This window comes from Eucalyptus grandis, chromosome 2, assembly GCF_016545825.1.
Source record: "Eucalyptus grandis isolate ANBG69807.140 chromosome 2, ASM1654582v1, whole genome shotgun sequence".
In the NCBI taxonomy this organism is placed as follows: domain Eukaryota; kingdom Viridiplantae; phylum Streptophyta; class Magnoliopsida; order Myrtales; family Myrtaceae; genus Eucalyptus; species Eucalyptus grandis.
In genome coordinates, this window is record NC_052613.1 from 30,017,106 (window position 1) to 30,044,535 (window position 27,430).

Below are 27,430 nucleotides of genomic sequence, written 5' to 3' on the forward strand. Positions count from 1 at the left end.
GATCTAGGATTACTTTGGGACTTAAATTCAATTAACTGTATCGATGACCTTTTGCATTAATAGACAATTTTTTGCCCATCTGTGAAACAAGCTGGGACGAGGAGCTCAAGAATTTGCTAATTAGTTTGCATGCCGTTTGATCCTATTGTTGTCATGGGATTGCTTTATCACATGACTGATTTGGGTGTGGCTAACTGGGTTGAGGAACTTCAAATTCCATATTGAGATGGATCAAAATAAAGAGAAGGGATTTTGTAGATGAAGCATCAGCAACAGCTGAGGACCATCTTGCGTGCCAACCCTGAAGATGCTCTAGGGCTAACTGGAGTGTCCCAAGGAAGTTTTGATACTTCTAAATTTTCAAACACTTGACTTGATCTCAATGTCACGTCCCTGAGTGATTGTAAATGTATTTTTTTTCAGTTAAATATGCATTCTGTATGCTCATTCGGTTCTAGCTCTCTTTTAATCAAATGCTAAGCTGCTGATTTTTTTAATGTTACCCTGATGCAGAGTTGTTGATGCGGATGCATTCTAATGATATCACTTTAGAATTGATGAGGCTCTGCAGAGGGAGGTATGCATTGCTAGGCTCCTCCATTTCTATCAGTTTATTTGTGTGATGATATCCTTTGAATGTGATCATATAGGTTTCTGATTTGATAAGCTCAGTTCTCACGTGTACAACATTGAATTTGTGAAGTTGAAATTAACCTCCTTGCAAACTATCCCATATTGCCAATACATCTTTCTATCCTGTAGTTTAAGCAATTCACCTTCGCAGCATAATTTTTTTAACTTCAATTCTGTTCCTAAACACATATAGGGAAAGTGTTGCTAATTGCTTACTTCTTTTAAGCCTGTTGGTTTCTTTTTCATTGGCTAGCTAATGAAGTCTCTGTTCATTGTGGTCCAACTCCGATTGGTGTCAATGTTTACGCATTTGTACCTTATATCTCATGGGGTAAATTCTGATGCTACAATCTTGGATATCTTCATTTATTGATAATTAGTCACTGCTATCTTCCTTGTGCAGATTAAAGCTGCATTTGATGAAACTCGGAGAAAGTCCCCAAACACCACGGGTTGGAGATACGGGCAAGAATGAGCTATGTCAGTATGGAAAGGCATTACGAAGTTCTTTGCTGTTGGCGTTCATCATTTGCTCCATGTTGTTAATACTCTTCAAAGGATTCTTAATATAATGCGACCTCTTCTCCTGTGGTGTATTAGTCCTTTGCAAGCTTTGAAATTGTGCTATTCTTTAGCAAAAGCACATGGCAAATCTCTAGGAGGAAGACCCCATGTGCAGGTAGTTCTGTATGTGAAGTCAAGGATAATATGTGATTTGTTAACAAGATTACCATTTAGATTTCCACTTCAAGCTACAGTTTTATGACTGGGAGAGACTTTTTTCGTGGAAAAAGCAAATGCCGTGGAATCAGCAAATAATCTGTCAATTGTAGCCAAGAGTTTCAATTAAAAGGTTTCCAAGAAGACTGTAGTATCTCATCTGGAAGAATTTTGAACACAAAATAAGGGCATTCATTAGTTTAGCATCATCTCTCTGGTCTAGTTGCATCTGTAAATTCGTATGTAGGCATTTTGCAATTACTTTGGTCATATAATCTCAAACTTGATTTATTTAAGCATGAATCTAAAAGTGGAAGAGTCATGGCCATGTACATTTTCATACCTAAAACCAAGTAGAGAGACTAGTTCGTTCATGAAGAGTAGCATTACTTTTTACCAGAGATTCTCTCAGGTGGACGCATGGAGCTCCCGCTGCTCAGAGTCGCTCCTCCATGGTTGTTTGTGGCGTTTCCACCACTAAAACCCTCTCTCTCTCTCTCTTGGTGGATTTGTCATGGTACACTTACGTCAGTCTGATCAAGCACTGGGGTCCGGAGTGAAGTATTGAGTTGTTTTATGCAATTCTCGATCAAAGGTTTGTCTGATTCTCTAGTGTGGATAGAGTTTATGTGGGGTCTATTTCTTGAATGAGAATCGGTGCAGAAAAAAAGAGTTTTTCTGTTCTTCTTTGAGTTCTTCTTGCTAAAAAAGGTAGCGTCATTAATTATCTTACATCATCTTGATTTGAGGTTTCTCTTTGAATGTGGTGTTAAATGGCAAAGAATGAATTGGTGGTTGTGTGAAAATTGCTGTTTAAGTTGTCTAGACAAGGAAGGAGGCTATTGGTAGAAGCTATAACATAGTGTGTTTATTGCAGAGAAGAGGAGAAGAAAGCGAAGAAGATCATATCAAAGCTGGGACAAGAGAAGGTGCATCTCAGTGTTCGGCTGGATTACCAAGTTGAAATTGGGGAGAGCATCGCAATCTCAGGATCCACAAGAGAGTTGGGATCGCGGAAGAAGAATATGGCAATGGACTGGACCAAGAGCGGATGGGTATGTGTGTTAAAACTGAAAGGAGGCGAATCTGTCAAATTAGAAGAACTTATATTAGATTTTGCCGATAGTACTGAGATTCCTGTGTTTATTGGTTCTCTGAGGAAGCTGAAGAAATTGAGTGCCAGCTGTTATGAGTCACTCAGGGAAATCCCTACCTCAATTGGGGATTTACAGAATTTGCAACATCTGGACATTAGTGGTTCTACAATTGAAAAGCTTCCTAGTGCTATTGGAAGGTTAATTCCAATAGTCTGAAAGGGGCAATTCCAAGTGAAATTGTTGACTTATCTTTGCTCGAGATTCTCAATATCACTCGTGCACTGATATCTGACCTGCTAAAGAGCATCTGGAATCTTTCTTCTCTCCAATGCCTTAGCCTATTGGGCCATGACAAGCTCTGGTCACCGCTTGAGCTTCCTTCGGGCTTAACATATCTGGCGATCTCTTGTCAGAGTCCCAGGTTGCCACAGCTCTCTAGCCTAATCCACCTAGAACTCCATCTTCAGGCATGCCATCTACTTGAATACATCCCCGGGCTTTCCTCAAGACTCTTGACATTGTATTGAGGAGTGTGATAAGCTGATATTGCTGATGCTCGACGGATTCGAGTACTTGGAAGAGTTTTCAATAAAAAGGTGTATTTCAATTGAAAGATTGGACCTTTCACAATGAATTCATCCAAAACAATTATGCGTTGAGCGTTGCAATGACCTAGTTGAAATTTAGGGCCATGATAATTTGAAGTTCTTGGAGGGCATATTTATATATGACTGCAACTTCATTGAAAGGCTTCTCTGTCCAAAATCAGAGTGTTTGAAGAAATTGGTGGCTGTGAGGTGCAAGAATCTAGTTGAAATTGGAGTTCTTGATGGTGCAAAGTTCTTAGAAGAGTTGGATTTTACAGAATGCATATCAATGGAGACTTTGCCAAATTTGACAGGATGTGAGAACTTACAATCTCTAAATGTTCAAGATTACAAGAAACTTACTCAGCTTTAGAGACTTGAAAAGTTGGATTTAATTGATTTGGATATTTCTGGTTACATTGGAAGCAATACCAAAATTATCTGGAACACTCATCTTTAGAAATAATGGACGTTCACTATGGAAATTGCAGTGATAATGATGTGAGGTATCTTATACCCATATTGCGACAGTGATACTAGTCATGCATCTTCAACAGAGGTAACTAAGCAGTTAACAATCATTTTTCTTTTGAGATTCATGACCTACTTTTCACATGATAGGATTTTGTACTTTCCTAAATCGATAGTCTTACATAATTGAAGGAGAAGCATAGTTGGTCATAGAAGCTGACATTATGCTTCAGCCAAGATCAAAATGTAGACCCAAAATATCAATAGAAGGCATTGGTCGTCTAGTAAGATTCTTCATCCTTGGATGGCCAGCATGAGCGAATAGAATAATACTTTTCTCGAAGTTATATTTGTTTAGAATGATTTGCTCCACACTGGGTATCTATTTGATTGATTTTTGAAGCTCCAGATTTGCCTGCATATATTGCTATTGGTTACGTTATAGCAATGTTTTTCATTTATCCTTCCATCGGCAGCTTTTTAGACTGCAAACAGATTAGCGGCTTGTGAGGCAAAGATGAAAATATCAAACATAGGTAAACAAGAATTCCCTAGTGATCTACAGTTTCCCTCTCGGTAAACCCGTGATTTGAATTTTCACCTAGAGGCCGATGGTAATCTGCTGCTCAATATTGTAAACTACGCCCAGAATTTCCTTGTCCAAATTTCATATTTTATTTGAAAAATCCTTGGCCATTTTGAGTTCCTTCGTGTCAAATTTGACTAATGGTAGATGTCCCGTTTGGGACAAATGCCTTTCGGTTTTTTGTGATGAACGAAAACCCTGTCAAGTTTCTTAATGTTCCCTTGATGTTCCTCTTGAACCTTCTAAGAAGAGCATCAATCCCCAGTAAGCATGATGAACTGAGCTAAAATTAAATATAAGGTTAAAGTGTTTTTGTTTGGTGAAAAAAAAATGTCAAAAGTAGTTTTGACTAGTCTGTCATATATGAATGTAGACCGCCTTAACATTACCAGTAGTCTTAACTGTTGTTTTGAAAGATTAGCAAGCAAGCTAAACTGTTGTTGCTTCTATGACAGGTTTGGTTGGTCTATGTAATGATCAAGGCTTACTTTGGGACTTCAATTCAATCAGCTGTATCAATGACCTTTTGCATAATTGGACAATTTTTTGCCCATCTGTGAAACAAGCTGGGGCGAGCAGCTCAGGATTTTGCATCCCGTTTGATCTTATTGTTGTCATGGAATTGTTTTATCACATGACTGATTTGGGTGTGGCTAACTTGGCTGAGGAACTTCAAATTCCATACCTGAGAATGATAAAATTAAAGAACAGGGATTTTGCAGAGGAAGCATTGCAATAGCTGAGGACCATCGTGGGTGCCAAACCTTGAAGATGCTCTGGGGCCAACTAGAGTGTCCCGAGGAAGTTTTGATGCTTGTGAAGATTCAAACACTTGATCTGGTCTCAACAGCACATACCTGGATGATTGTAAGTGTTTTTTTTTTTAATTGAATATGCTTTATATATGCTCATTAGGTTCTGCATTTCCGTTAATCAAATATGTAACTGCTGATTTTTTGTATGTTACCCTAATGCAGAGTTGTTTGATGCAGTTGCATTCTAATGATATCACTTCTGAACTTGATGAGGCTCTGCATGCAGAGGGAGGAATGCACTGCTAGTTGTACCATGAAAGACTAACTTGTGTGCTTATACTATACGTGCTGAGGAATTTCACTTGAAAACAGAATACATGTATGCATGATGACAATCTCCTCCATTCTAATAGTTTATGGTGTGATAATATCCTTTGAATATTTAGGTTTCTGATTTGATAAGCTCAGTTCTCATGAATGCGGCATTGGATTTGTAAAGTTGAAATTTACCTCCTTGCAAACTATTCCGTATTGCTGATTTTGCTAGTTGGATATTGCAAAATGCCCAAGTAAAAATTAGATCTTTCTATTCTGTAGTTTAGGCACTTAAACCCTTTTCAGCATACTTCTATTAGCATCAACTCTGTTCCTAAACACAAACAAGGGAAGTATTGCTAATTGCTTACTTCTCCAAAGTCTGTTGTTTTCTTTTTCATCGGCCAGCTAATGAAGTGTCTGTTCATTGTGGTCCAACTGATGGAAATGATGTTTACGCATACGTTCCTTATCTTTGATGGGATAAATTGTGATGCTACGATCTCGGTTTTTTTCATTTATTGATGATTATAGTCAGTGCTATTCTTCTTGTGTAGACTCAAGCTTTTTTTCGTGAAACTCAAGAGGAAGTCCCCAAACACCACGGGATGGAGATACAAGCAGGAATGAGCTATGTCATTATGGAAAGGCATCTTGAAGTTCTTTCCTGTTGGTGTTTATCATGTGCTCCATGTTGTTAGTACTATTCAAAGGATTCTGGATGTGAAGCGACCTCTTCTCATGTGGTGTATAAGGCCTTTGCAAGCTTTGACATTGTGCTATTCCTTAGCAAAGGCGGAATCACAAATCGCTTGCAGGAAGACTGCATGTGCAGGTGGTTCTACATGTATAAGTTGCATAAAATGAGATTTGTTAACAATATTACCAGTTAGATGTCCACTTCAAGCTACATTTTGTGACTGGGAGACATTCTTTTCGTGGAAAAAGTGAATGCCATGGAATTAGCAAATAATCTGTCAATTGCAGGCAAGAATTTCAATGAAAATGTTTCCAAGAAAACTTGGTGACAATGGTGGAATTTTATTAGTTGAGAGGCTGAAAGCTACTCGCAAGGTACCCAGTTTGGTTCGCTGCTTGTCTACTTGAACATATACTCAATTTTTGCCAGAGCTCAAGACAAGGCCAAGGAGCTTGTTAAGCCAAGTTCGAATCTATAAATACTAACACAAATAAAGTGCGGGTCGTGTTGAAATACTTGTTAAACGTACTAAATATGAAATAATTTAATTTAGAGTATTGGTTGAACATTCCACGAGAAAAATGCAAGTCGATGTATCGAGTCTACACTTTATTTACTAAGTTCCTTAACTAGTGTCTAGGTAATTATTCCAAAGGGCAATAGCTTTGTGTTTGACTATTTATAGAATATTAGTCACAACCTTATCGGCTGAATTGATTTGATGTTGGACAACTATGAATTGACCGGATAACTAGATGAGCGTGTTAAACCAGGTGAACCGATTTGGTTTTGTTCATGAGTTTTCATATTTTCTTTGCTTCTCCTTCGATCAATTTGCTTTGAGCTTGTTTTTTAAAGTTCTATCACATTTTACATCAAGATCCTACAAATTAAGGCCACTTGAACAATAACTAAGCAATTTTTGATAAGATTAAAAAAGGTTTCCTTCAGGCTTTTCAGTTTTCCACATTTTTGTAACTTCAGGCTCACCGAGACGGTACTTGAAAAAAGAAAACTGTCCTCAAATCAAAATGGAACCATGTTTTATTTAGCACCGGCGCACGGCAATTTAGAATATCTAGCTTCGGCAGTATACGTTGCCATATGATGAATTGTACAAGGAAGAGGAACTGTAACAGACAAATTAAGGAAATTAGGGGTTAAAAAAACCCCAAAAACAGAGGTGTAAACAACATTTGGCCAAAACAAAGTTGTAACCAACAAAATCGACCACAAAATAGATCAAAACGTCAATCCTACAAATACAACTATGCAGCTGGTTTTCCAATCAGCATCAAATTTATTAGGAAAAGAGGAGAAATAAACAAATCAGACAATTTTACTTTGCATGGGTATGGATACAGAATCTTGTTACAAATGTATCAGAAGGTAAGAAAATTCAAAAAGAAAAAAGAAGAATGGCAAATATAAATATATACGACCATCACATACAAGTCATCTCATTTTCCTTTACTTTGAATGCTGGAGATAAATGAATGAGACAACGAGTTGGATGAACATAATACCCGAAAGATTGAACATTGTGGCACACTTCTAATATTTGATTACCATTAGATACATATAAAGGAGAACACACATAGAACACAGCAAACCTCTCTGTTTCCTCTTTCTCATCCTTCTTCTCTCTTGATGACGATGGACACGGTATTCCTTAATTTCTGCTAATTAGAATCGACGTGCGAAGGTCGAGCATTTGCGCTTCAACCATCGGAACCCTTGTTTGAAAGAAGCCTTGAACTTGCCTTCGACCGAATAAAGCTTGTATCTGGCCACCCTCCTCTTCCTCTTCTTCTCCGGATCATTCCACCACGATGCTTTTATCGCCGACTCCTTCACGTTGTCTAGTCTGTGCGGGGGCGAAGCGTGTTCGAGCATGCGAGGCCGGGATTTGGCTACGTACATCTGGTTTTGGTTAAGAGTTTGAATCGTCATGATCTCTAGACTCCGGCCAACTCCATGGGATCGGTAGCTCGGTGACCACGGGTCCATCCGTGTCCTCAATCTCTCTCTCTCTCTCTCTCTCTCTCTCTCTCTCTCGGCCTCTCCCCTTTCTCGGATGGGAAGGATTCTTTTTTTTTTCTCTCTTGATGACCATGAACACGTCTATTGGTTCTCTGAGGAAGTTGAAGAAATCGAGCGCTTATGGTTGTGAGTCTCTGAGAGAAATCCCTAGCTCAATTGGGGATTTACAGAATTTGCAACATCTTCATTTGAGTTTTTCTTGATGAAAAGCTTCCCAATGCGATTGGAAGGCTGAAAAATCTGCAGACTCTACCTCTCTCATCGTGCTGTTGTCTGAAAAGTGAAATTGGTGACTTGCCTTCCCTCGAGATTTTCAATAGAAAAGTGCAGTTCCATTGAAAGATTGAACCTTTCACGATTGATTCGTCTGAAATGATTGCACGCTGAGCATTGCGATGGCCTAGTTGAAATTCAGGGCATGATAATTTGGCATTGTTGGAGGTCATATTTATATATGATTGCAATTCCATTAAAAGGCTTCTCTGTCTAGAATCATTGTGTCTAAAGAAATTAGTTGCTGTCGGGTGCGACAATATAGTCGATATTCAAGGTCTTGATGGTGCAAAGTTCTTAGAAGACTTGGATTTTACAGGATGCAAATCAATAGAGACTTTCCAGATTTGATGGGATGTGAGAAGTTAGGATCTCTAAGAGTTCGAGACAGCAAGAAACCTCCTCAGCTTCGGGGACTTGAAAAGTTGGATTTAATTGATTTGGATATTTCTGGTTGTGACTCATTGGAAGCAATACCGAAATTATCTAGGAATGCACATCTTTAGAAATTATGAACAACATCGGTTTGGAGTTCTCTATGGAAATATTATCTTGCAGTGATAATGATGTGAGGAATCTTATACCCATATTACAACAGTGAGACTAGTCCTGTTTCTTCAATAGAGGTAAATAAGCATCATTTTTTTTTTATGAGATTGATGACCTAGTTTCCATCACTATCTCCTTTTGACAAGAAGGTTTTCCATGACAGGTTTCTGTACTTCCCTAAATTCCTTGTCTTAGATATTTGAAGGAGTGGGGGAGTTGGTCATAGAATCTGACATGATGCTTCAGCTGAGATCAAAATGCAGACCCGAATGTCAATAGAAGGCATAGTAAGATTCTTCATCCTTGAATGGTCAGCATGAGCAAATAGAGTAATACTTTTCTCGAAGCTTTATTTTTTTTTTTAAAGAATGATTTGCTCCACATTGGGTATCTATCTGATTGATTTTGGAAACTCCAGATTTGCCTACATATATTGCCGTTGGTTTCGACATAGCAATATTTTTCATTTATTCTTCCATTGGCAGCTTCTGCAGACTGCAAACATATTAGCAGCTTGCAAGGCAAAGATGAAAATATCAAGCAAAGATGAACAATTCCCTAGTGATTTAATAGTTCCTCTATCAGTAAACCTGGGATTTGAAATTTTCAAATTGAGGCCGATGAACTTTTGCTACTCAATATAGTAAACTATGCCTAGAATTTCCCTGTCCAGAATTAATATTTTCTTTGAAAAAATCCTTGGCCATTTTGAGTTACTTTGTGAGTTCTTTTGTATCAAATTTGACTAATGGCAGATGTCTTGTTTGGGACAAACATATCAGTTTTCTGTGATGAATGGAAACCCTGTCAAGTTTCTTATTGTTCCCTTGATGTCCCTCTTGAAACTTCTAAGAAGAGCATCAATTCCCATTAAGTATGATGAACTGAGCTAAAATAAAACCTATCAAGTGTTTCTAGTTAGTGATAAAAAAAAATGTTGAAGTAGTTTTGGTTAGTCTGTCATATATGAATGTAAACCACCTTAACATTACTAGTAGTCAAACTATTGTTTTGAAAGTTTATCAAGCAAGGTAAATTGGTGTTGCTTCTATGACAAGTTTGGTTGGTTTATGTAACGACCAAGGCTTACTTTGGGACTTCAATTCAATCTACTGTGAAACAAGCTGGGACAAGGAGCTCAAGAATTTGCTGATTAGTTTGCATCCCATTTGATCCTATTATTGTCATGGAATTGCTTTATCACATGACTGATTTGGGCGTGGTTCACTTGGCCAAGGAACTTCAAATTCCATACTTGAGACCGATCAAAATAAAGAAAAGGGATTTTGCAGAGGAAGCATCAGCAACAGCTGAGGACCATCTTGCGTGGCAAACTTGAAGAGGCTTTGGGGCCAACTAGAGTGTCCTGAGGAAGTTTTGATGCTTGTGAAGATCCAAAACACTCAATCTGATCTCAACGTCACATCCCTAAGTGATTGTAAATGTATTTTTTTCAATTAAATATGCTTTCTGTATGCTCATTAGGTTCTAGCTCTCCTTTAATCAAATACTAAACTGCTGATTTTTTGTATGTTACCGTGATCCCTGATGCAGAGTTGTTCGATGCGGTTGCAGTCTAATGATATCACACTGGAGTTGATGAGGCTATGAAGAGGGAGGTATGCACTGCTAGGCTCCTCCATTTCTATCAGTTTATTTGTGTGATGATATCCTTCGAATGTTATCATATAGATTTGACAAGCTCAATTCTCATGTATGTGGCATTGGATTTGTAAAGTTGAAATTGACCTCCTCGCAAACTATCCCGTATTGCTATTGGATCTTGCAAAATTACCAAGTAGGAAATACATCTTTCTGTTCTGTAGTTTAGGCACTTCACCTTTTCAGCATAATTTTATTAATTTCAGTTCTGTTCCTAAACACAAATAGGGAGCTAATTGCTTACCTCTTTTAGCCTGTTGGTTTCTTTTTCATTGGCCAGCTAATGAAGTCTCTGTTCATTGTGGTCCAACTCTAATTGGTGCCGATGTTTATGCATTTGTACCTTATCTCTCATGGGGTAAGTTCTGATGCTATGATCTTGGACATCTTCATTTATTGATAATTACTCAGTGCTATCTTCCTTGTGTAGATTAAATCTGCATTTGATGAAACTTGGAGAAAGTCCCCAAACACCACAGGGTTTAGATACGGGCAAGAATGAGCTATGTCAGTATAGAAAGGCATTTCGAAGTTCTTTGCTATTCATTTATCATTTGCTCCATGCTGTTAATATTCTTCAAAGGGTTCTTGATATAAGGCGACCCCTTCTCATGTGGTGTATTAGTTTGCAAGGTTGAAATCATGCTATTCTTTAGCAAAGGCTGCATCACAGATCACTTGGAGGAAGACTGCATGTGTAGGTGGTTTTATATGTGAAGTCAAGCATAAAATGAGATTTGTTAACAAGATTACCATTTAGATGCCCACTTCAAGCTACAGTTTTATGACTGGGAGAGACATTTTTTGTGGAAAAAGCAAATGTCGTGGAATCAGCAAATAATCTGTCAAATGCAGCCAAGAGTTTCAATGAAAAGGTTTCCAAGAAGACGGTAGTTTCTTATTTGGAAGAATTTTGAACCCAAAATAATGGCATTCTAAAATCATCCGTTGCCCTGGTTACATCAAAATTCATATGTAGGCATTTCCAATCACTTTGGTCGGATAACCTCAAACTTGATTTATTTAAGCATGAATATAAAAGTAGGAGAGACACAGCCATGCACATTTTCATACCTAAAACCAAGTAGAGAGACCAGTTCGTTCTTGAAGAGCAGCATTACTTCTCCCCTTCGAGATTCTCTCATGCGGACGCATGGAGCTCACGCCACTTGGAGTCGCTCCTCCATGGTTGTTTGTGGTGATTCCACTACCAAAACCAAGTCTTGGTGAATTTGTTCTAGTACACTTACCTCAGTCTGATCGGGCACTGGGGTCTGCAGTGAAGTATTGAGTTGTTTTATGCAATTTTTTATCAAAGGTTTGTCTGTGTTGCTAGTGTGGATGGAGTTTATGTGGGGTCTATTTCTTGAATGAGAATTGGTGCGAAATAAAAGAGTTATTTTGTTCTTCTTTTGAGTTTTTCTTGCAATAAAAGCTAGCGGCACTGATTCGTCTGACACTGTCTGTATTTGAGGTTTCTCTTTGAATGTGGTGTTAAATGACAAAGAATGAATTGGTGGTTCAAGTGAAAATTGCTATTTAAGTTGTTTAGACAAGGAAGGAGGCTATTGGTAGAAGCTATAATTTAGTGTGTTTGTTGCAAGAGAAGAGAGAAGAAAGCGAAGAAGATCATATCAAAGTCGGGATGGGAGAAGGTGCATCTCAACGTTCGGTTGGATCACCAAGTTGAAATTGGGGAGAGTGTGGCAATCTTAGGATCCACAGGAGATTTGGGATCGTCGAAGAAGAATGTGGCAATGGACTGGACCAAGAGCGGATGGTACGTGAGTTAGAACTGAAAGGAGGCGAATCTGTCAAATTAGAAGAACTTATATTAGATTTTGCTGATATTACTGAGATTCCTAAGTCTATCGGTTCTTTGAGGAATCTGGAGAAACTGAGTGCCAGCTGTTGTGTGTCACTCGGAGACATCCCTAGCTTAATTTGGGATTTATAGAATTTGCAACATCTAGACATTAGTGGTGTTGGGATTGAAAAGCTTCCTAGTGCTATAGGATCGTTGAAAAATCTGCGCACTACAAGTCTCTTATCATGCTGTAATTTGAAAGAGCAATTCCAAGTGAAATGGTGACTTGTCTTTGCCTGAGATTCTCTATGTCACTTGAGGAAGTTTTGATGCTTGTGAGGATCTAGTACACTTTTTCTAGGCTCAACAGGACATACTTGAATGATTTTGATGTTGTATTTTGAGTTGAGTCTGCTTTTTGTATGCTCATGAGGTTCAACCTCTCTGTTAATCAAATACGTAGCTACTGATTTTTTTGGATGTCACTCTGATGCAGAGGTGTTTGATGCCATTGCATTCAAATGTTACTGCTCCTAAACTCGATAAGGCTCTAAAAAGGGAGGTATGCACTACTAGTCGTACCATAACAATGAAAAAATAACCTGTGTGCTTATGCTATGCGAGCTGTGGAATTTTACTTGAAAAATCAGTATGTAAGTATGCATGAGGACAATCTCCTTCATCTCTATCAGTTTATCGATGTGATACTATCCTGTATTGCTGATTTTGCTAACAGGATATTGCAAAATAACCAAGTAATAAATTCATCTTTCTGCTTTGTAGTTTAAGCACTTCACCTTTCAGCATATTTTTATTGACATCAATTATGTTCCTAAACACAAACAAGGAAAGTGTTGCTAATTGCTACTTCTCCCAAGCCTGTTGTTTTCGTTTTCATCAGGCAGCTCATGAAGTCTCTGTTCATTGCGGTCCAACTGCAATTGGTGCAAATGATGTTTGTGCATTTGTACCGTATCTTTCATGATGTAAATCGTGATGCTCCGATCTTAGTTATCTCTATTTATTGATAATTAGTAAATCCTATCCTTCTTGTGTAGATTCAAGCTGCATTTCATAAAATTCAGAGAGCATTCCCAAACATCACAAGATGGAGATGTGGACCGGAATGAGATTTGTCATGAGACGTTATGGAAAGGCGTTCCAAAGTTCTTCGCTAAAGGTGCTTATAATGTGCTTGATGCTGATAATCTTGATAGGATTCTTGATATAAAGGGACCTCTTCTAATGTGGTGCAGTAGTCGACTCTTTGCAAGCTTTGACATCATGTTATTATTTAGCAAAGGTCGAATTTCAAGATGCTTGCAGGAAGACTGCATGTGCAGGTGGTTCTGGATGTGAAGTTAAGCATAAAGTCATGTTTGTCAACAAGATTACCATTTAGATGACCACTTCAAGCTACAATTCTGGGAATGTGAGAGACTTCTTTCATGAAAAAAGCGAATGTCATGGGATCAGCAAATAATCTATCGATTGCAGGCAAGATTTTCAGTAACAAGGTTCCTGAAAGACAGTTGTTTCTCATTCGTAAGAATTTTGAGCACAAAATAACAGTGTTTGTTAGTGTACAATCAGCTCTCGGATCCAGGAAGTTCATGTATTGGCATTTTGCAATCACTTTAATCGTATAAGCTCAAACTTGATTCTTTTAAGCATGAGTCTCAAGACCAAAAAAAAAAAAAAAAAGAAAACATGAGTCTATAAAGTAGAGTAGACACAGCCATACATTTTCATACCTGAAACAAAATTTTCTTTGGCGTTGGCTACAGTTGAAGATTGAGAAAAATGTTAAGAACCTTTGGAAGGGTGAAAGTACCCCCTCAAGATTTATACTCATTTGGTTGGTACTTGGACTCTACTATGCCAAATTGTAGTCATTGGTCGTGCATTCAAGTTTCAATCGAAGCAATTTCTTTGGGGCCACCACTCTCAGATGTTCCTCTTCATCGTATTGCATTACAATGGTGGAACTTTGTAGTTAAAAGCTACTCACAAGATAATCATATAGTCTGATTCGCTCGTTCTCTACCAAAACTTTAACTCAATCATGCATAATGTGGGCCGCACTAACAAGTTAAAACATTAGTGAAATATACCAAACACAAAATAATCTAATTTTGAGCATATTGATTATATATAACACGAGAAAAGTCGCAATTAAAGTCAATGTATTGATTATATAATTTATAACTTCGCTACTCAATAACACGAGAAAAGTCGCAAGTAAAGTCAATGTATTGACTGTATAATTTATAACTTAGCTGCTCAACAAGTGCCTAGATATTTTATCCAAAGGGCAATGGCATTATGTTTGACTGCTTATACGACATGAGTCATGACCTTATTGACCGAATTATTGAAGTTGGAACGTGAATCGACCAGATGATTGGATGAACATGTTGAACTGATTGAACCATTTGGTTCTATTCATGAGTTTCCCCCCTTTTTCTCTTCTACTTTGGTTTCATGCAGAGGATTTGCTTTGAGCTTGTTTATAATAGTTCCATCACATATTACATAAAGATCCTATTAATAACAGCCATTCGAACAATAACAACGTAGGTTTCGAAAGGACAGGAGAAAGTTCTTTGGTTCTCCTCATTTTTTTTGGCCCGAGCTTGACGGGAGGGTACTGGAATAATGAAAGCTGTCACTCAAATCAGAATGAAACTGGTGAAGGCCTTTCGATTTATTTTACACCTGCAAACTGCATGTCGGACTATATAGCTTCTTTAGTTTGCCATATGATGAATCATATAACGCAGAGGAATCGAAATAGACAAATTGAGGAAATTACAGGGTTAAAAGAACCCCAAAACGGAGACTTAAAAAACATTTGGCCAAAAGAGAGTTCTAAACAATGAAACCGACCACGAAGTAGATCTAAACGTTAAATCCAACAAATGAAAGTAGTCTTCTTATTTTGCATTCAGCATCATGTTGTCAAGAAGAGGAGAAATTAGCAGGACAGATGATTTTTACTTTGCATGGGAATGCATGCATGCTTGCAAAATCATGTTGCAGATAAATCAAAAGGTAAGGAAATTCAGGGAAAAAAAAAACAATCCTTTTGGCAAATATAAAGACATATGGACTATCACATACAAGTTGTCTCATTTTCCTATGTCTTGAATGCTGGAGATCGATGAATGAAACAACAATTTGAACGGACATCATACCAGAAAGATTGAACATTGTGACACTCTTTTGGATACTTATTTAACATTAGATACATATTAAAGTGATAACCCAATAAACAAAACAAACCCCTCTGTTTCCTCCTGACTGATTTCATCCTTTTCTCTCTTAATGACGATAAGCATGATATTCAGTAATTTCTACATATTAAATCGACACACAAAGCTCGAGCATTTGCGCTTCAACCTTCGAAACCCTTGTTTGAAAGAAGCCTTGAACTTGACTCGACCAAATAAAGCTTGTATCTGGCCACCTTCCTCTTCCTCCGCTTCTCCAGGCATTATACCACGATGATTTTATCGACTTCTAAAAGATAAGAAATGGGCAAAGGCCAGAGTCCATTTCTACATACAACATTAGGTTTGTCTATTCCCATTCCAAAGGCAAATGGTAGCACATACAATCTGGGCCTCTCCAGTATGCCATTTCTTTTGAACAGCTACTCTTCGATGGGCTAGTAATCAAGCATGATAGTACACTATCTTTATACAGCACTTCTTATTCAAGTATCTTGTGATATCAACACATTCACTCTTTGAAAGGCAATATGCTATGCCACAACAATTAGCAAAACGATTCTTTAGCAGCTCTCCCAGCTGCCTCATAATTTAGATTTAGTTTGTCAAAGCTTGTCTCGAGAACAAGAGCATGGGGAAGCCCAAGAGTTTGTAGGATATCCTCCAATGGATGAATAATTCAATCAGAACGAACAGATTATTTCAACATAATGAGGAGGTTAATATATAAGTTTAGTACCTCACGAACTCACTGAGTGGCAATTGCGGCTAAGGCCATCACTAAGTCATACGCAAAGTTAGTCTTGAGACATACCAGTCCATAATCTGGACGAAAATCTTGTCCCCATAGACTACAATAATGACAACCACGAAAGTGACAATCAATGAGCTTTCAACGATAATCAGTCTAATGTAGAAGAAAAGCTCAAACCAGCAGTACATTCCTTTCATGAGATCAAACTGGCAGAGCAAATCCAGTTAAGACCTTGTAAGAAACACAATCAATGATCACATGGTCAAACCTTTGCCTTTCTCAAGTTGTTAACATAAAGTATAAGCATTAATATAATAAATAGGGATACAAGAGCCAGCTTAAGAGACTGAGTATCCTGCCAAACATAGAGAGGAGTTTGGATCCTTATCCAAGCTTATGCTGGATTCAATTTCTCTAGAAAGTAATTTCCATTGGAGCTTATTTAAGTTGTGTGCTCTTTACTCAATATAATGAACGATGTGCCACTATGTATTCCCAAATGACAGAACCTAAATCTTTTCATCAAACAAGGAACACTACATTCTGTTATATTAGAACTTCACAGGATTCTGGGCTTCGAAGACAATTTAATTAGGCTAGAAATGCAGAAAATGTAGAAAAGTTTGGAAAAAGAGTTTAAGTTAGCATATATAAAAGTTAACTTGCTTATATTTATCAGGAACAAGGACAACAGTTCTGCAGTGACAACAATAAAACCAGCTAGTCGTGCTCGTAATGCACGATGGTCAAATATAAAAAATTTATAAAGAACCATTTAGAAAAAGTTATGGTGCATCAGAAACAATACCTTTCTATGCAAGCATTTCAATATCTTGAGAAAAGGTGGGTTTCCCACAATCCTTTCAGGAGTTACATACAATAGCTAGCATGATGGTTTATCTTTTCTGAAAAAGCAGGCAAAGCAGAAGTGGAGATTAATAATTTGACAGTCACAACACTTAGAATATAAGTTTTAGAAGTCCAATATAGCTAACTCTTGCATTAGTTATTGGAGGACAGCTGCTGCTTGGGCAGCACTTTTTTGAGAGTTCAAGAAAATAGATGGTATGCCGTACTTGAGGTATAGAGTAATTATTTGATCTTAAATGAGAGATAGCAGGGGAGATATAACAACCGTTACACCTGGTTTAAGAGTTGCTGGCAGCTGAAACGAAGGGTAAAAACATCAGAAGAGCACATGAAGAAAGGAAGGGACAAGGGAATTATTACTTCTTTCACCATCAGCTGATCAGGAAGGACCAGTAGTCACTACTTGTCTTCTAATTACTTTGAGCTAGAAACATATATCAACTACTTCAAGACTGAACAGAAAACACTTCTAAAATTTTTGACTTAATAAATCCAGATTATTATCTTCCTCCTTAATTCAGTAAATCAAATATTTTGCATGCTATGAAGATCCATTGTATATTAAAGGACATTAATTTCGAACCAATTATGGGAAAAAGAAGTGATAGATTATCAACCCTTGTGAGATAATGGCATAGCCAATAACTGCAAGGAAATATAGAAATCTAGAACCTGTATTTGGTGGAAGTACTTTAAAAACTTATTCCTCTTTGACTTAGCATAACCCATTTGAATTGGACCTAAATTATGACTGACAATAACACTTACATGCATAAACAAGATGAATTTTCCGGTAAGTGATTAGAAGGTCCTAGAAGAATAGTACAAACTTTTTTTTTTTCCCCAGAAATCACATAACATATAGAGATGTGCGAAGGTAGAATGAGAATGTACTCTATTTCCTTCTTTTCTAATTTTGTCTTAGGCCATATGTTGGAACCCATGGTTATGTACCTGAATCACTTCCTATCGCTTAATCTTCATTTTAAAAACATTTCCTTCCTTAAGTTCATGACCTTCTCAACAGAGCTAAACAAAGCAGAATAGAAGATCGTGTTAAAGCTTAAATTTTGACATACAGGTCTACCCTTTTACATTTAGTTGGTGCAACCATTGAGCAAAGTGCACAGGCCTTGTGCTCTAAACATTGTCTCCACACATACTTCTACATACGATCATTACACAAACGAAATAATGTTAAAATTCACTAACCTGGTAACATAAACTTTTACCACCCCCAGTGGGCATGAGAATGAAGGAATCTTGCTTAGCTACAGAAGCTTTACAAGCCTGATGCTACATCGGTTGAAATGCCCTGTTTCCGAATATTACAACAGTTGTCAATTCTATGTCATCCAAGGCTTGCAATTCCTCATAACTCAGAGTTTCTTGTTTGCATGTCGAAATTCAAGAGAAATGTCTTTTATTTGAAAATGACGATATTGAACCTTGAGCGACAGTGCTTTTACTTTCCTTTAACACAAACAAGCCTCTTCAGCACCATAAAAAGTTTCTGACATGGAGTGATGGAAAAAGAAAATTGTGCACAGGAGATCCCTAGCCTTCATTTTGCAAAACACTCCCATCAAAGACACTGGATGCTAGTTTCACACTCGGATGATGTACTATACTCTCATAATATTTGAAAAATATAGGTATTTTACATCATCCTAAACAGAAATCAACTGTCTTATTTGACCAAACGATTATAATATAAGTCAATTTAGATCTTAGAGACTGTGGAAGTAACTGGCAAAAGTTAGGAGTGTCTATGAAATTTGATCGGATGAGAGCCCTCATAAGCAATTTACCAAATGTTTTTGTACAGGTACCCTGCACAAGGTCCTCTGCTGTGAGCAGATTACAAGCAAACTCGAAATTTTCAAGGAAAGACATTTTAAGAGCAAAGAATGGTGACACACTAATTTAAGGGGTTGGGCAGTTTCATCTACGTCAACAGGAGGAGTTTTTTTACAATGACCAAAAGTGAATTACAATAAGAAATAAATCAGTTTCTCACAAACCAAAACTCCAATTGCAAGAGTCAATCAAAAACAAATGAGACGAGTGGAAAGCATTTTAAGAGTTTTCGAGAAGGACCTCTAATCTCTCCCGATCAAAAACCAAGACAATCTGTTGTCAATTCTTCTTATTTTCCTTCTTGGCCCAAATATACCTCAGCAACAAAAATATATAAAAATATGGTTGCAGAATCATTGTTAAAAGAATAAAAAGTTGCGCCGAGATCTGCCTACTTTTTGTTAACCTCCTAAACAACTGGACCATTGTGGCCAGACTCTGGGGATTTGCCCGATAACTATCGTGGCTTCTTCAGGCGTCCACAGTTGCTTCACCAAACGGCCAACCCTATACAATACTCAGACATTCTTCAAGCTGCGTATTTGGTCCATGCAATTACATGGGCCAATCACAAGCCAAATCAAGGTCCATGAATCAAAAACTTGAGCCACAAACTTAACAACTATCGACCAAATTAGTTTTGGGCATGGGGAAAAACATGCCAATCCACCCTGCTTTTCTTTCTTTTTCTTAATCCCTTCAAACTGGTGAGGATAGAAAGGAGTGAGACAACTTCACAGTATTCAGAAGCATATCATGGATTCTAAAGATCGTCTGGCCAGAAGTTGAGTGGATGAATTGCTCGGAGTACTGCTTTGATCAAGAATATAGCATGTGGATTTCCTGCCCATTTTACTGCCAAATATATCATCTTCGTCTTCATTGTCAGTAGAGGAATCTACCTCAAGAAAAATTAGGTTTTTCTCAGGTTGTGGAGAATCTTCTATAATATTGACGTCATGTATAACATTGCATTCGCCATCATTACTGATATGTTGGCCAAACATATCAATCAAATCTCCACAAGCTTCTGATTCCACATCTTGCAAATCATCCCAATCCTCAGAATTTTGCATGGTTTCAGGAAGTTTTGCTAGGAAGTCATCGCCCCAGTGCTCAACAGTGATAAACTCTCGACCTTTGTCGCCTTAAGAAAACCAAAAGAAGAAAGAAATGATTTTGCAAGTTCCACGGCAAACAAGAGATCAAATAAACACAATCCACAATACGTAATTTGCACTTAGTTCAGTGAGACACCATATTTATATGTAGGCAAGACACCATATGTAAATTTGCAGTCAGTTCAGAAATAAGTCAGACATTTCGCTAGTCAATAAGACCGCTCCGCAAAACCCACGGAGAAATAGGGACGAGATCAATGAACTAGATTTAACCAGCTCTGGTCCATTCACATCCAAAAGGCAGACCATTCCACAGCCATCGTCAGAATGACGACTAACCCCAATAAATCTCCGCATTCAGGACTGCACAATCAATCGATTCACGAATCATCCACGCAACACAATCAATCGCCAGAATACCTACACAACCTCCGCAACGCTAATCAGCATAAAAAATGGGCGACGAAATAACGATTCGAGTTACCGTAGAGGGAAACGAGACGGTCCCAAGCACTTGCTGGCGGACTGCTCGTCGAAGCCGAACTCAAGAGCCAAGCTCAGCAGCCCCGAGCTTTCTCTACCTCTTCCAAGCCCCGATCCTCCATGGAGTCTCGACCTGTTCGAACGATTCAATCGATCGATCGATGATGCATGAGGCATAGTTGAATCAAGACGATCACTAATCTCTAGAGACCGCGCGCTTCGAAGTGCTCTTTTCAAAAGACGCTTCCAGCGATGGCGGGATTGGTGATGTTTTCCGCTGCCTATTTTTATATATACGCTGGAGAATGGGAGAGATTGGAGCCTTGTTTTTTATTTTTCGATTTTTGTTTTGAAATTTCCTCTTTCGCCCCTGAAGTTTGTCTAGGCTCTATTTTGCACCCCGGGCTTCATTTGACACGCTTGGGCTTGAAAATCGTTAACCTCGGCAGATAGGATTATGTGTGAAGGTTACTTTGGAAACGGAAGACTTGCATATCATATGAAAGTTATAGACGTATCTGTTGCTGTGCGTCAGTGAAAGACAACATTGGCAAAGTAATATTGTTTCTTAATTTACATTTTTTTCCTTTCTATATATTAAATATATATTACAATGGAATGATTTTCAAAACTTCAGGAAAAATAGCATTTCCAAACACTACTTTACTGTTTGGCAAAAATAATAATAAAAAGCTACTTTATTATAGGCAAAACCTCTTGATGGGGACGGAAATTTCGCAAATCAAAACTCTCTTTTATGGGATTAGTCCTACATTCAACGTGGACCGTTGGATAGAAAGGGCAAAAACATGATCCGTCGAGTCTATTTTGCAAAATCGATTTTCTGTCATCACTTCAATACATGAAAGAAAGTCATGGATGTGATCAAATTATCATTTGATAAAGAAAAGTTATGATGAGTAAGGAAATTATCAATTAATTTTAGCGATTTTCTAACAGCTCTCCAAGACAAAGATCAAACTCAAATCTGGCGTCCAAGACACAGCGCATCCCACCCATGGCACGTGATCGTGTTCCGGCAGAAAGTCAACACAGAACCGCGTTATCCGATTGCCAAGTACAAGTTCTCTCTAATTCCAGATCTGAAGCACATCGAAGCCTCTACGACCAGAGCGAGAGCTTCGGCTTGAATCGGAGAAGGAAGCAGCGATCTTCTTTCTCGCGAATCCACCAAGCAGTACACCCGACGCCGTCGCGAAGAGCACCTGCAATCGCTCCTTCCGAACCACCGGCTTCAAAGGACTGGTTTTTCGGTGGGCACCAATCAGCAGGTAAAATCAACTCGAATCGTGTCGATTTTCGAACTTTTTAGTGTTCCGCTTGCTATGATTTCTGATAATGGACTCCTCGCCGAGGCGATTAGGGTTCCTGGGTTTGGTGGGGCGGTCTTCGCTCGGAACACGAGGGTCGTTTCTGGGATCTCCAGATATACCGGATAAGAGCTGCGATTTTATCGAGAGATAGTAAGTTCGCCGTCTGTTGTTGGTGATTTCTTCGTACCCACTACTCGTCCTTTCTCGTGACGTTCTGACCTGAGATGATCTGCAAATTTACCTCAGCGTCTTTTGAGATTAGCGTCTATTGACAAACCAAGCCGGTCCAGGTTGAGGCGTGAAGGTGATCCTCGGGTATTTTATAGCCCAATTAAGAAATTAACGTACTCATTGTGTGTGAGGGGACCAAAACCAACAAGATTGACTCGACTGAAGGATGATGTGCAAAGGAAGATAGGGCAAGCACTAAAACCATGCAACTGCTCCTAGTCAATCAAATACTAATTTATTAAAGATTTCGTGTTTATTTTATTCTTTCTTGGTAAAAGATTTCATGTTCATACTTCATAGAGACTAGTTATCAATCTTTTTATGCAGCAGAAGAGCATCTTTCTTTCCAACTCCCCCCTGATTGCCACCATGGACAATGGACGGAGTCACATTGAAACAAATGAAGGGATGCACCCTTCATTCATCTCTCCAACACCCACAGGAGAAGGTAATGATCATTATGATGTGTTCTTGAGCTTTAGAGGGTCAGATACCCGCAAGGAATTTGCCGATCACCTCTATCACAGTCTAGACAAGGCAGGGATTGTACCGGTTTTCGTGTTCAGGGATGATAAGAGCATTCCAATTGGCGAGGAATTCGGTCCACGGATTCTTGATGCCATCGCTCGGTCTAAGATTTTGATCCTCATCATCTCCAAAAATTATGCATCAAGCAAATGGTGCCTTCGTGAGCTTATTCATATCATGGATCACGCGAAGAGCACATCACATATAGTTTTGCCCATCTTTTATAAGGTGGATCCATCGGATGTGCGGCATCTAAAAGGAAGTTTTGGGATGGCTTTCCATTCATGTAAGGAGTATTTTGATGAGGAGGATATCCATAAAGGGCAGCAAGCACTCAAAGAAGTGAGTTACTTACATGGATGGGAGTCTGAGAAAGTTGCTAATGGGTACTTTGCTTCCACCTTAACTTTTCTTGTTTGATAAGTAAGTGTTTGGAGAAATTACCAAAAAAATCTTAAATCTATTGTAATTGTGTAAATACAATTCTAAACATTTTTATTCAGTCAAATTAACCCTAGACCCTCTGAAAATTTACCAATATAGTTATCCGGTCGATTTCAACTGAAAATTGTTAACGTAAATAATTTTTTATTATTTTTTCTGAAATTTTTATTTTTTTTTTTTCTTCTTCTACTCTGGCCACGGCCTCCTTGATGGAGGGTGACAGGCCACAAACAAGGGTTAGTGAGGCTTGCCCTCGCCGAATCTCACAAGGGCGGCCTCGCTGAAATCTGGTCCTTTTGAAGAGGCGAGAAGAAGAAGAAGAAGAAGAAGAAGAAGAAGAAGAAGAAGAAGAAGAATCCATGCACACAATCATTCGAGAACACGATTACATTTGCAGAATGTCCTTCTCTTCCACAGATTCGCTTCCTTCTTCGCCTTCGACTCCACTCCACCTACCAAAATGGGGGACGAAAATGGAATCACCACTTTGAATCACCACTTTGTCGCCGTCGTCGTCATCTCGCTCTTCTTTGTCTGTCTTTGTCGTCAAAGTAAGAGTTCCTCTACTCCGTTGCATCCACCAGGCGCCACTGTGCCGTCAAGTTGAAGCTTGCCAAACACGTTCTTCTTCTTTGGCGAACCTCCTCATCCGACCCAACAACTGCCCTCTCTTGTTGGAAAAACTCTCTCTCCCTTCTTGAGATTCTCTATAGGACCCACTAGAAGGACCAGATTCTAGTGAGGTCACGATTACATTTGCAGAATGTCCTTCTCTTCCACAGATTCGCTTCCTTCTTCGCCTTCGACTCCACTCCACCTACCAAAATGGGGGACGAAAATGGAATCACCACTTTGTCGCCGCCATCATCATCTCGCTCTTCTTTGTCTGTCTTTGTCGTCAAAGTAAGAGTTCCTCTACTCCGTTGCATCCACCGGCGCCACCTGTGCCGTCAAGTCGAAGCTTGCCAGCACGTTCTTGCTGCTGGCGAACCTCCTCATCCGACCCAACAACTGCCCTCTCTTGTTGGAAAAACTCTCTCTCTCCCTTCTTGAGATTCTTTATAGGACCCACTAGAAGGACCAGATTCTGGTGAGGTCAGCCCTCATGGCGAGGCAGCCCTCATCTATGGCTGGGGTGACCGTAGAACAAGGAAAAAGAAAGAAAGAAAAAAAAAAAAAATATAAGCAAATTCAACAAAGTTCAGAAAAAATTAAAAAAATACTCCACGTCGATATCAACGGTGCCTCATAAGACGGCCTGCGTCCATGTTAGTGATTTCTAACCAAAGTTGGCTAGATGGACTATATTAGCATATTTTCAAAATGTGTAAGATTAAATTGGCTATAAAAAAATTAAATACTGAATTAACACAATTATAATAAATTTAAGATTTTTTTAGTAATTATCCTATAAATTTTCTCGTTCAAGCGAAACAGATGAATTACGTTGTCTCCAAAAGAGAGCAAAAATCAAAGAAATGACAACGCCTCCAGCCAATAGTGTCAATCACCAAACAATACACTTAGAAAAGGGTCGCATGCTCAGTATTTCAAAGCTTTATCACCACATAAAATAGACCTCCTCATGCGAATGGAAGTTGGCTCAGGTGAAAAGGACCAGCCACTTCACATTTACCATGTCTAGGTTTGATTTTCACTTGCCCGCAGACCCCATCAGTAGCGATTTGTAAATCAACTATAAGTCCTCGATTTTGGCACGTGAGATGCCCTGGCCTTAGAGTGGAGTAGCATACTTTTCTCCTAAACTTCTTTAATTAAAACGAAATTGACCTCCTATCATTTAACTAGCATCAATCTTAAGCCTTGTAACAAACATTACACTTCTAACGACTCTTAACGAGCCAGGTGCACCGCCTTATTTTCTTTCAACAAATCCATCTAGCAAAAGAGAGAAAAAAATGAAATGACCGCTGGCCATCATCCCCCATTGTTATTTGTAAAACCAAAACATCTTGCATTTTAATTGGTCCCATCCATTCTTCACATGTCTGTCGGTGCTTTTTGATGAGATTAAGTATAATCACGAAATTATCAGTGAGTTTTTCTTTGTTGGACAGGCATGAAGGAGAATTAGTGAGAAAAGTTATCGAAAAGGTTTTGAGTAAGTTGCGACGAAATTTTCAGCTTGATGTTACTGAGCACTTACTTGGAATTGATGATCATGTGAACAGAATCATGAAATGGGTAGACACTCCTACCACTAATGCTCGAATGATTGGAATCTATGGCATGGGTGGGATTGGAAAAACGACTCTTGCCAAGGTAATCTATAACCAGCTGTCGAATGACTTTGTGCATCGTAGCTTCCTTGCAGATATTCGAGAAACAGCTTGCCGCAACAATATTGTTCATTTACAAAAGCAACTAATTAAGGGCATTCTACAAATCGAACCTCAATTTGGGAATGTTGATGATGGAATTAATTTGATCAAATCTAGATTCAAAGGAAAAAAGGTTCTCATTCTTCTGGATGATATAGATCACGAGGATCAATTAAATGCTTTGGCTAGAGAACATAATTGGTTTATGGCAGGAAGTGTTATTATTGTTACAACCAGATATAAAGCCATTCTTGATCAATCTAAATTCGATGTACACAAGTATGATTTGAATGAATTGGATCAGGAGCATGCTTTGCTTTTGTTTAATAGACATGCATTTTATATGGACCAATCTTCGAAGGACTTTGAGGGTCTATCTCGTGATATTGTATCCACCATGGGTGGGCTTCCCTTGGCACTTAAGGTCGTAGGTTCATACTTGTATAAAAAACCGAATCAAAAAGTATGGGAAGATGTGCGGAAGCAGTTAAAAAGCCAACCACATAGAGACGTCCAAAAAATATTGCAAATAAGTTATGATGCATTAGAAGATGGACATAAGCAGATTTTTCTCGATATTGTTTGTTTCTTTATTGGCGTAAATGGAACATACATTGAATACGCCATGTACATGTGGGAGGACTGTGGGTTTTATCCAAGTCAAGGTATTGAAGAGTTGAAGTTGAGGTGCTTAATTAAGATTGGAGATTGTGGTCAATTTGAGATGCATGATCAATTGAGAGATCTTGGAAGGAGCATTTTTTGCCAAGGACAACCGCCTGAGAAACGTAGCGGACCATGGGACGACGACTATGACGGAGTCCCAAAAGTACTAAGAACCTATAGATCGGTAAAATATGGCACTCCTTTCTTTTTCTTTCCCTCTTATTTTAATATATTTAATTTGATCTATTCTAATATGTCATCTATGATGAACATATGCTCTTGCTTTTTAGGAAGAAAGATCTATGTAAACATCCATTTATGTCCATCTTAGATTATTTGTGCTAGCTAAATGGATTATAAGTATTTAAAGGATGAAAAAGTTATACCATTTGATTTGATTTCATTGATATAAATTACATCTGTAAAGATTTACTTGACAATCAATTTAAGATCCTTTAACTACAATTTTGCTCTATAAAACTCATTTACTGAAAAGCATGCCATTGTCATAACTAGTTGAAAATATTGATATTCCGAAGGACAAGGACTAGAAGAACGAATGAAGATGAAGTACAAACATCATAGATTAGAAAAATGAAGATTTTTGGGTTAAAAAAAATAAAAAGATAGTATGTGCCTATTACAATAATTGATAATTTCAAAACAATCAGATTCGAAAAAATCTCACGCTTATGACATGTGCTTACTTTCTAGTGTAGCCGAATGTATTGGGGGGCTCTTGTAATTTAAGAATCCAATGTTTGATATTATTTTCTCCATTTTGATTTTGAAGATATCGGTCCCTCTATTAGTTATATCTATCTCTTTTCATTCTTATTTCCTCTTAATAGATAAGATAGCAAAAATCCCCTTAAAAATATTTTTAGGAAGATCTTACTGTTTTTAAAAGTTTTATCCCGTTGACCTTGCTCATTTCATGGATTAGGTTAGATGTATGATAAAGAGTGGATTTCATGTGACAGAATTTTCTATCCACTATAAGCTGTTTTATATAATTTATATTGTTGGGGATAATGCCTCTTTCGTGCTAGGATTTGACTATTTATAAAATAAATAAATAAATAAAACTTGACCAATTAAAGGAAATGTCGTGCTTATTATTATATCCATACCCTTGTCTTCTGATATATGATTTTCAGCACGAAGCCAATTTTTTGAACTATATTTTATCTTTTACTTAAATTATCAATGTTCATGTCATTTTATTATTATATATTGTCCATTTGGGATGCCTCATAGCCTTATGGCTTATCAAAGGCGAGGAATTAACCCTAGCAATTAACGAAGAGATGGGCAACCAAAACGTCTTTATATTCTTGATATAATTTGAAATAGTTCGTTCCTA

At 38.1% G+C, this 27,430-nt stretch overlaps 2 protein-coding genes and 1 pseudogene across 2 annotated transcripts in view; 2 read left to right on the plus strand and 1 right to left on the minus strand.

Moving 5' to 3' along the window:
- The window catches only part of LOC104429400 (toll/interleukin-1 receptor-like protein), a 74,352-nt gene extending 51,850 nt beyond the window's left edge, over window positions 1–22,502 (plus strand). The window contains exon 4 of the transcript XR_005547859.1: window positions 22,412–22,502. The gene's annotated coding sequence lies outside the window, so the exon portion shown is untranslated. The remainder of the gene's footprint in view (window positions 1–22,411) is intronic.
- On the minus strand, window positions 15,295–20,696 carry LOC120290629 (annotated as a pseudogene).
- Window positions 21,557–26,395, plus strand: LOC104434882 (disease resistance protein RUN1-like). The gene is made up of 3 exons (XM_039306964.1): window positions 21,557–21,811; window positions 21,904–22,998; window positions 25,135–26,395. Exons 2-3 carry the CDS (start codon window positions 22,406–22,408, stop codon window positions 26,393–26,395), a joined length of 1,854 nt encoding a protein of 617 aa, XP_039162898.1. The 5' UTR covers window positions 21,557–21,811; window positions 21,904–22,405.
- Window positions 26,396–27,430: the final 1,035 nt, after the last annotated feature.

Excerpts from the sequence above, each read along its gene's own strand:
- LOC104434882 (XM_039306964.1), top strand. The coding sequence starts at position 22,406 with ATGCAGCAGAAGAGCATCTTTCTTTCCAACTCCCCCCTGATTGCCACC. Across the intron at positions 22,999-25,134 it reads TCTGAGAAAGTTGCTAATGG|GCATGAAGGAGAATTAGTGA; the intron begins GTACTTTGCTTC and ends TTTGTTGGACAG.